Genomic DNA, 10,885 nt, shown 5'->3' on the forward strand with positions numbered 1-10,885 from the left:
CACCCCCCCCCCCCCCCCCCCCAAAAAAACCCCCCCCCCCCTCCCCCCCCCCCCCCCCCCCTTCCTCAATAATCATGTGTGCTACCGGGACAGTAATGGGTTTGGACCGATTTGAGATGCCGGTCCCAAACCCCAACACTGTTCCACCCCACCTAAACCCTAAACCCATCCCGCATCCTGAACTGGTACTAGGATGGACAAGCACTAGACCGGGCCGGTTCAGGATGTCCTGCCCGATTAACCACCCTTAGTTGGTTCATATTAATTTGTCACATTTCATTTTTGACATTCTGAAATGTTTGACACTTACATTTCTAAACAATATTCAAGAATTCAGATTCATAAAATTGTTTGTAGTTCTTACTTTGTAGTGATATTTCATCGGTCAAATTGACTTTTCTACATTGCTTTTGTTACAAATGAACTTACACTCATTCTTAAGTAATGTACATAACCCATATATAGATAGCAAATTTGTAAGGGTCTCTTCTATTTCTTTCTTTGGTTAGCTCATGATATACATGTAGTTATATTGCTTACCAATTTGAATAATACTACCAGTTATTCTTTCTATATTCTCTCTATTCCATGAACATGAGAGTCAATTCCATCTCTGTTTGGGCTCCTGGTTCATGCTCTAGTTGGGCCTGGGCGTGAAGAGGGTGTTAGAGTCTCACATTGGTTGGAAAATCGACCGATGGTTTATTTGGACGTGGATAATCCTCACCTCATTAGATAGCTTTTGAGATTGAGTTAGGCCCAAGTGTCATATCTTACAACTTTAATATTTTTCTTTTGCTATCACTAATATACTCCTGTTTCATTTTATCTGTCTTAGTTTGACTACCCCTAGAGTTTAAGAAAGTATGGAAGACTTCTGAATCTTGTAGTCTTAGATTGTTTATATTGTGACAAAATGTCCCTTGATTATTGTGGTCTTAAACATGTCAGGTGGGTAGTTGGAATTAAGGAGTCATTATCAATACAAAAAGTAATATTTTTATAGACAGACTAAAAAGAAAAATATGACACATAAAGTGAAACAGAAGGGGCGATGTATAAGTAACAACATACCCAGTGAAATTCCACTAGGTGGGGTCTGGTAAGGGTAGAGTGTATGCAAAACTTGCCACTACCTCGTGGAGGTAGATACCTGTTGTTTCCGAAAGGGCAATGTATGAGTGAAAGTAACATTTTAAATTGTTTCCAATCAGAATACCTTGGTATAAAATTAAAGCGGAGGGAGTAGCTCTTTAGGTACTTGAGTTACTTACTTTGATGATTTTGTGCTCCATAGACTACTCTGAGCAGAATTTTTCTGGGTTTCAAGGTCTGGGGGGTGTAGGACTCAACCTCAAAAGTAGACCTAAACTATGATCACACAAGGTTGCATGCCATGTTTCATAAAACATAATGATGGTAATGTAATGCTCACGAAGTATGAGGGGAGGACTAGTTTACAATTGCAATGGGTTGTCAGATGCTTGAGTGGCAACTGTTCTGGCTCTAAATTCATTTGTGAATACAAGTACCAGACTAAATTGAACAAGTAGGAAGTCCAAACACAAATTATTTGGTTTATACACAAGGACTGCTATGGCTGACTCACATGCCTTACTACACTACCTTTTCCCTATTCTCTGGTTTAGACTCAATTAACCGTGTCTAATTTTTAACTCGTCTATCTAATGTTGCTTTTGTAGGTGTTAGGGCTAGTGCAGAGAAATTCATTGAAGAAACATGTGCGATGAATATAAATCGACTTATGTCAAACAAGTCTCGAGCGATTAATAGGAGTTATCTGTCTGAGCTTTTCATCTCATTCATTGCAAAGGTAGTAATTGGTTTAGGACTTTATTGTCTGTTGTGTTTGTCATATGATGTTGAACCTATTGACTGTTTTGATATTTTCTTTCTATGATTATTTATTACAATCCTGAAAATGATTATTTTTGTAACAATGTTGTACGAAAATTAACTTCATTACTCTTATGTAGTTCTGCGACATCAGTTCAAGAGCCTCTGCTCAGGGAATTAGCCCATTTACTGGCCAGTGGGAAGACATTGTGAGCAACATGAGATGGCTGCCTAAAACATATACAATATTTGTAAATCTCTCTCTCTCTCTCTCTCTCTCTCTCTCTCTCTCTCTCTCTCTCTCTCTCTCTCTCTCTCTCTCTCTCTCTCTCTCTCTCTCTCTCTCTCTCTCTCTCTCTCTCTCTCTCTCTCTCTCTCTCTCTCTCTCTCTCTCTCTCTCTCTCTCTCTCTCTCTCTCTCTCTCTCTCTCTCTCTCTCTCTCTCTCTCTCTCTCTCTCTCTCTCTCTCTCTCTCTCTCTCTCTCTCTCTCTCTCTCTCTCTCTCTCTCTCTCTCTCTCTCTCTCTCTCTCTCTCTCTCTCTCTCTCTCTCTCTCTCTCTCTCTCTCTCTCTCTCTCTCTCTCTCTCTCTCTCTCTCTCTCTCTCTCTCTCTCTCTCTCTCTCTCTCTCTCTCTCTCTCTCTCTCTCTCTCTCTCTCTCTCTCTCTCTCTCTCTCTCTCTCTCTCTCTCTCTCTCTCTCTCTCTCTCTCTCTCTCTCTCTCTCTCTCTCTCTCTCTCTCTCTCTCTCTCTCTCTCTCTCTCTCTCTCTCTCTCTCTCTCTCTCTCTCTCTCTCTCTCTCTCTCTCTCTCTCTCTCTCTCTCTCTCTCTCTCTCTCTCTCTCTCTCTCTCTCTCTCTCTCTCTCTCTCTCTCTCTCTCTCTCTCTCTCTCTCTCTCTCTCTCTCTCTCTCTCTCTCTCTCTCTCTCTCTCTCTCTCTCTCTCTCTCTCTCTCTCTCTCTCTCTCTCTCTCTCTCTCTCTCTCTCTCTCTCTCTCTCTCTCTCTCTCTCTCTCTCTCTCTCTCTCTCTCTCTCTCTCTCTCTCTCTCTCTCTCTCTCTCTCTCTCTCTCTCTCTCTCTCTCTCTCTCTCTCTCTCTCTCTCTCTCTCTCTCTCTCTCTCTCTCTCTCTCTCTCTCTGGTGCGCACACATACCAAATACCCACACCCTTTTTCCCATCAAAGCTGCTGCAGGTCTATACCTTTTTTAATTTATTATTATTATTATTATTTATTTTGACGTTCAAGTTACTTTGTCCAGGTTGAGGATCCCTTTGAGCAGCCACTTAATTCAGCAAGGGGTGTAAGCACTAAACAACTAACAAGAATAGAAGAAGCATTCAGGAGTACCCACTTTATGCTTTGTTCATCGAATCAAAATGAGAATGAAATTATTTCTACTCTTGTTAAGCCACATGTATCGAAGTTTGTGGCAAGAACATCTGGAAACCAAAATAACTACAGTAGAAATGGCCTTCGGCCACAATTGCAAGCACAGAGAGCTATAAAGCCACCATTTCAAGCACATCATCAGCGTCAGGCCCAGAGAGCTATACATCCACCATTACGAGCACAACATCAGCCTCAGGCACAGAGACCTATCAATCCCCCATTACAAGCTCATCAGCTTCAGGACAAAAGGATGAATAGGAATCAGAATTCAACGGCGCAGGGACCCACACAAGCTATTCGTGTTCAAACACAGACAGTATGGAGGCCAAAATCAGACAGATAGGGGTGTGAATTTGGACTTGTGCTGCTGAAACTAAGCATCCATTCAAGTGCTTTTACTTCTCTTTTTTGGGTGGTTATGGGGAGGTAATGATAGCTTGGGTCCGGTGAGACTATTGAGTCTATTTGCCAATTTCAGAGAAAGACAATTGTCCTTGAGGACATCCTATAAAATTGGAACGATATAGAGAAGAAAACACTTGATAATATATATTGCTATGTGCTGATGCAATGCATATATTCTCTTATAGGCACCTCCCCTCTTGGCATGTTTGAAATTATTATGGTAGTAGTCTGTTATACAATGATCAAATTGAAATGTATCATCAAGTAAGATTAAATCCAGCCATAGAATTATTGCAGGATATTTCACGACTTGTCCTAAACCGTAGGTAAATGGAGTCTAATTCAGTACCTTGTTCGCGATGCAACTAAGATCAATTTATTTTAACTTTAGCCTTAGGTTGAATAGCGATAGAGAAAGGAGATAAAAGTTCAGATTTGTGGCTCATACAGTATGTTAGAAACACCACTGAAAAAGAGAGTTCATTGCAATTCAATATTTCTCCTATGACCTCTAAAATGAATGCCACAGGACCCCTAAATTTATCAAAAAATTGTAGATCACATGATTTGTGGTTATACACAAGCATCATCTTCTAATTAACAAATTACAAGACGAGTTCTTGTGGCTTTTTCCATAAATTGAGATGTGCATTATCCTAATGTTGGTCAACACAAACATGATAAATACTTTGTCCCTACAGATAAATCTAACTTCAGTACATCCTCTACAAGTGAACTTAGAAAGAGATGGTGCATTATAAACGCAATTGATGAAGTAGCTTTTGTGCAGGTTTATCTATATTGGTATTATACTTCCTCTATTTCGATTTGTTTGTCTGGTCTTGACTTGAATACAGAGTTTAAAAAAAGTAAATACTTTTAAATCTTGTGCTCTTAAACTAAAGATATGCATAATATACCAAATTTTGTGGTTTTCAACATGCCATGTGGAAAGTTCAAATTTAAGAGTTGCTAAAAAAGGATCGAAACATTCTTTTTGAAACAGACTAAATAGGAAAGTAAGACAAACAAATTGAAACAGAGTGAGCACTAGATCGAGGCGAGGAACAATGTATATTTTATTATTGAGAACACAAATAAAGGAGACATGATTAAACTTAATATTATTATAATATGTGAGAAGATAGTCAAAAGCCCCTCTAACCTATTGTCGGATTCTCAACTACACACTCATACTTTACGGGGGTCCTATCACCCCCTTGAACGGTTTAAAAATACTCTCTAATTGCTTATCTGGCAAAGTGAGTTCAGTAAAAATAAATATTACAAAAAGTTTATTTTTAATTATTTTCATAAACATATGTATTTTTATTTTTTTCTTATTATTTCTTTCTTCCCCAAAACAATATGGACCTCCACCATTCACCAACCTTAAGCAGCCATCGTCGCAATTGAATTCACCATTGTTAGTTTCAAGCTCTCATGTAAAATACTTGCAATATCAATTAAATCCACTAAAAATAAAATGTCAACCATCTTCAATCACCCCAAAAGACTTCAAATCAGATTTGAGAAAAATCAATTTGTGTTCACATAAATGTAATTGAACCCCCAAAAGTTATTATCATTTTCAGATCTCTTGATTATAAAATAAAATAAAATAAAAAAAAGCACAACACAGATTTGCAAGACGTTGCACTGAGCTATGAATGTGGCTAAAGCATTCCAAGTCTTATTAAAGAAAAAGAAAGTCCTTTAATGCTCTGGGTGTCAGAATGTAGGTGAATTGAACCAAGAAAATGAAAGATTATGTTGATTTGGTTACAGTATTTGTAAAATACTCCCAAGCACACTATCACAATCATTAACCCGAGCATCTTCTCCCAATTAAGTTCTTTTTTTCTTTGGTGGTGAAATCAAATTGATTTGTGATGGTTTTGATGGTGGCTTGAATATTTCTTTTTCGAAGCTTTATTCTTAGGAAAAGATGGTGTTGGTGTATATGCATTTTATTATTAAAAATAAAATACTAAGTGCATATGTTAGTGGGTATAAATTGTGATAGAAGATGACTATTGGTTGTTGTAACTCATATGATCATTAGTTGTTGTAACTCTCATGGTCATTAGTTTCTTGTAACTCATATGACCATTAGTTTCTTGTAACTCATGTAACATCTTCCCACATTACTACCCCTCATTCCACCCATTGATTATATGGAAGACTTCTTCACCTATAAATAGTAGTGTTTCTCCCTTTGTGAAGTATCCCAAGTAAGAAGTGAAATAATCTCAAAAAGATGAGAAGTGTGATATAATATTTTTAATGTGTAGTAGTGAAAGAGAGTTGAGACATAGAAAAATATTCTAAGTCTTCAACTATATTCACTATATACAAGAGAGTATTTATATGTTGAAGGAAGATGTTCTTTTGTGGAGCTTGGACTCTTCAACTGATCCGGAGTTGTTTGAGTTGTACGACGTTGTTGGGCTGCTGTATCATGGAGGGGACAAGTCAAGAGTATTACTGCTGGATCAGTGTAGATTATGCCGCATTGGGCTTGAATCTCCTTAAAGAGAGCGAGATATCCGTGTCCCAGCCTAAAGATTTGTTTATTCATTTTTATCATTTTATTTTCAACTGTAATATTTTGTATTTGCGGTATATTACACCAACAGACGGTAAAGAGATTTTGAATAGGTGAAGAAGGTAATGGTAAAGGTGGGGGAGATTATAAAGGCAGAGGTGGAGGTGGTGGGTGGAAGAGGGGTGGGGGGAAGACCCCGATGCATTCACCAATGTTTTCCCCAAATCATTTTTTGTAAAAATTAGGGTTGAAAAAATGGTAAAAGAGGAAAGAAAGAAGATGAAGGGGAAAAATAACTAAAAAAATAATAATAATTAACTAGTTAAATACACGTGTCAAGTGTGTGTGTTTCACTACAAGGCACATATCTGGTTATGATATTTTAAGAGGTTATATATTTCACTTTTAAAATGTTTAGGGAGGTAATAGGACTCCCGTAAAGTATGAATGTGTAGTTGAGAATCTAACCATAGATTAAGAGGCTTTTGGCCATTTTCTCTATAATATGCCTCATAGACCATAGTATGTTGAGTAAATAACTTAAAATGTCACTCAACTTTGAGAATTTGTCTCATAAAGTCATTAAATTTTATTTTGTATCAATAAAATCACTCAACTTAGATCTTTATATCAATAAGATCACCCAATTAAAGTTATTATTTAAAAAAATTGACATAGCAAAATAAATCATTTTTTATGCCATGTAAATATAAATTCCACAAATAAATAAAATTAAAGAAAACTCATTCAAAAAAAGTTTATGAATAAACTTAATCCGTGAAATAATTTTATAATTTTATTATGTATTTACTATTTAAATGATGTTATTCTTTATGATATTATCCTTTGACTTAATGACTGTAACAATCTTTTCATAAGATGTCAATTTTTTTAGGACAAATTATAGAAATCACATACTTTTAAGGTAAAAATTACAATTTATCCCTTAAAAGTTTATAATTACAGAAATCCCTCAAACGAATACATAATATAAGCGCTGATACATTAATCTGATGCGCGAGATACATTAATCGTTAAGTAAGTTACATTACATTTTATACATAATACACTAATCTGATGCGCAAGATACACTAATCTGATGCGCGAGATATATTAATTTGATGCGCGAAAATGAGGGATTTTGGAGATTTGTAAAACTCATAGGGGATAATGGTAATAAGTAAACTAAAATGTGGGATTTCTGTAATTTTTCCATTTTTTTATACTGCAGCAATTGTGAAGACTCTCTTCGGTATTGACTTTGATAACAGGATTCATTGTGCTGAAAGTGGTGAAGAAAGCACAGAAACAGAAACCGTCTATTCCCTTAAATGCCACATTTCGCAGGAAGTTAACCATTTGCACGAGGGTTTGAAACGTGGTCTGAAATCGGAACTGGAGAAGGCATCTCCTTCACTTGGACGCAGTGCAGTTTATTTGAAAGACTCCCGAATCAATCGCTTGCCAAGATACTTGACTATTCAGTTTGTCTGTTTTTTCTGGAAAAGGGAATCAAATCAGAAGGCAAAAATTTTACGGAAAGTGGATTACCCATTGTCGTTGGATGTATATGATCTTTGTTCGATAACATTCGCAAGAAACTGGAAGGTCCTCGCCAGGTTTTGAGGGATGCAGAAGGTAAGAAGGCTGGTTTAAAATCCAGTGCAAAAACTCCAGTCTCAACTGACAGTGACACTAAAATGACCGAGGCTGAGGAATCATCTAGTGGAAGTGGAGAAGCATCTAAATCTACATCCCAAGAAGGTAGTTCTGCCTGAGAAGGAACACCAGTTGACTGGAATATATGATTTGGTGGCGGTGCTGACTCACAAGGGAAGAAGTGCCGACTCAGGGCATTATGTTGCCTGGGTCAAGCAAGAGAACGGAATTAAAGTGGGTTCAATTCGATGATGACAATCCAATCCCGCAGCGAGAAGAGGACATCACTAAACTTTCAGGGGGTGGTGATTGGCATATGGCTTATATTTGCATGTACAAGGCCAGTGTTGTTCCCATATGATTTGAAGTCTTTGATTGGATTGGTTTCACATATTGGACACTGATGTACTCGAGTTGGTCACATTATACATGATTATTCTGGTACTTTTACGTACATTTAGCATTGAGTTGCACTTGAACTGCCTTGGAAATTCAGCGGGAGAGCTTTTCAGACTTATTGAATGGTGGATTCAGGCAATATAGACTATTCCATCCGACTAAAAAAAATAAAAAACATTGCAGTTATTAAGCCAATTATTTGTAAGGACAATTTTTACGGGTCCCTTTTTTTTGGGTAGAAAAAAATTCATTATAATATATTTTTAAATTTGAATATATAGTAACACCATAATATAATTTTCACTAATTAAGTTTATCCTTGAATTTTTTTTGATGAGTTTTCTTTGATCTTTTTTATTTGTAGAGTTCATATTACATAGCATAATAACAATTTATTTTGCTATGTTAATTTTTAATAATAAATTTAGTTGAGTAATATTATTGATATAAAAATCTAAGTTGAGTGATTTTATTGATATAAAAGTCTAAGTTGAGTGATTTTAGTGATACAAAATAAAGTTCAATGACTTTACTAGATACATTCTCAAAGTTGAGTGATCTTTTGAGATACTAACTCTAGTATGTTACATTCAATTTGCAGAATATTATACCGGGAGCCTGCTAGAAAGGCTAAAAAAAGACATCGTAGTTGGTCACATATTTGTATAAGATATGTTTGCATTGGCCTGAAAGCTTAATTCTGGACTTGGTCAACAAAAGTAGATTTTTTCCACGTTGAAAAGAACAATCCAACAGATAGTAAAGAGAAGAATCTATCAGTTGCCCCCAAAAGAGAAGATAAAATAGCACATTAATTTGGAGATAATCTATTTGGATTGAGGAAAATCTAATTGTGTGGATTCTTTAGGCATAACTTTCTGTGAAGGACAAGGAAGATTTAAAAAAGATAGTATGAACAGACTTGAGAGATTTATTCTCACGGGATTTTCTTATATTGTTTGTATTGCTCTACCAATTACAACAATTATTCTCTTGTAAGTCTATGGAGTAGGGGTGAACATCGATGTTGGTTCAGGTTTTTTCAAAGAGAAAATTTTAGGAATAACAAACATAATAATCATATTAGTGTTCTATAGCTACATTTTTGCTAATTGCGCTTGTCACGACCCAGGGGTACACCCGAGAGACCCCATACAAGCCACTTAGCATTCATAACATAAAAAATAAAACAAAAGAGATAAAGACAACATTTCAAGTCCAAATCATTTTTATAAAAGTAAAGCGGAAGTTTAAAACACTTATATCATTAGCCATCTAGTACAATAGAATGAAATTGGGTCTAGCCCATACATCATGTCCAAAACTGAAAGTAAGAAAGAAACGAAAACAATGAGAATCTGTCCTCGAAGCATGAGGACTCACCAAAGCTCGAGAATCTCGCAAATCAACCTCTATCCACGAAATTGAGAACCCTGACAGTCGGACCCTACATAGGGGAAATGTAGACAAGAGTATGCGTTAGTACAAAAAAATGTACCAAGTATGATAGCTATGCATAAAATATTTAAATCATGCTAAAGAGGGACATTTTCATAAGTATGCAATGATCAAGCTAAAACAAGTATCTTGAGAGTTAGAAACCATAAACCATGATCAATGCAATTGAACATCATCTTAAAACATACTTACGATACTTCCTTGAAGTAACCTTGGTTCATCATAACTTTGCTTATTTGTGGGAAATAGCCTTAACCGACATATAAGACCATGTGAGCTATCAACATGGAATCCGGTGTCTACCCCACACCGAAAAGGGATGTCCTTCTTGCCAAGGAAGGACCATGAACTTCTAGCTATTGTGGATCCACTAGCAAATGTCTATCTAGACAATCATCCTATGAGGACACATATGTAAGGGATAAGGAGATTGCTACTAGAAACTCGACCTCTACTAACATGAGAGCCTCCATCTCAGTATCCTCTCGGTGCCTAATTCCCACGAAGTAGTCATTTTCTTAACTTGTTCTTATTATCCATGGAAGGGAACGTCATCTTGCCAATCCAAGCTAATTCATATGTCATCGATGGAAAGGTATCATTCAATAACCAATCCAAGCTAGGTAATGTGTCATCCATGGAAAGGTACAATTAAGTAACCAATCCAAACTAGGTCTTATTAGAATAACTCCTCAGATCTTTGATTCATAGTTTAGTTGAGAAAACCTTTCAACCCTAAGAATCCTTTATATGAGAATGTCCTTTCACAAATCATACTTTAATGTGTTTATGAGAAATCCTTTCAACAACACTACAACATCATCATCATTGATACTTCACTCTCTAAGCATCCTTAAAACATTTACATAAACCTCATAAGGTCATGCTTAATTCATAATCTCCTCTTTCATAATTCAAAACCCACATCACATCATCATAATTGGAAAACATGGGATTTACATGGGTTCATGTGGGAATCATCACAAAATCACAGTATTTCATCAATTCATGCATAAGAGATCATAATTCAATCATTCAAATCAATAATCAAGAGAACCCATGACAATTGAAGAAAACCCTAACTCAATTGGAGATTTCTAACTTTGAAAATAGGATAATTTGGGAATTATGAATGGAAGGAATCCATGGATGAAAACTATCATACATTACTATC

The 10,885-nt window shown here is 36.3% G+C and overlaps 1 protein-coding gene and 1 pseudogene across 2 annotated transcripts in view; both read left to right on the forward strand.

Annotated features, from left to right (window-relative positions):
* Nucleotides 1-3,835, forward strand: part of LOC102605800 (protein HESO1) — a 31,135-nt gene extending 27,300 nt beyond the window's left edge. For both annotated transcript variants that reach the window (XM_006338794.2, XM_006338795.2), the window contains exons 7-9: nt 1,704-1,834; nt 1,998-2,108; nt 3,112-3,835. In XM_006338794.2, the coding sequence (XP_006338856.1) occupies nt 1,704-1,834; nt 1,998-2,108; nt 3,112-3,585 (716 nt within the window). In that variant the 3' untranslated portion in view covers nt 3,586-3,835. The remainder of the gene's footprint in view (nt 1-1,703; nt 1,835-1,997; nt 2,109-3,111) is intronic.
* A 2,182-nt stretch (nt 3,836-6,017) lies between these two features.
* Nucleotides 6,018-8,401, forward strand: LOC102589059 (ubiquitin carboxyl-terminal hydrolase 6-like; annotated as a pseudogene).
* The last annotated feature ends 2,484 nt before the right edge of the window (nt 8,402-10,885 follow it).

Source organism: Solanum tuberosum, unplaced genomic scaffold, assembly GCF_000226075.1.
Source record: "Solanum tuberosum cultivar DM 1-3 516 R44 unplaced genomic scaffold, SolTub_3.0 scf00005, whole genome shotgun sequence".
Lineage (NCBI taxonomy): Eukaryota > Viridiplantae > Streptophyta > Magnoliopsida > Solanales > Solanaceae > Solanum > Solanum tuberosum.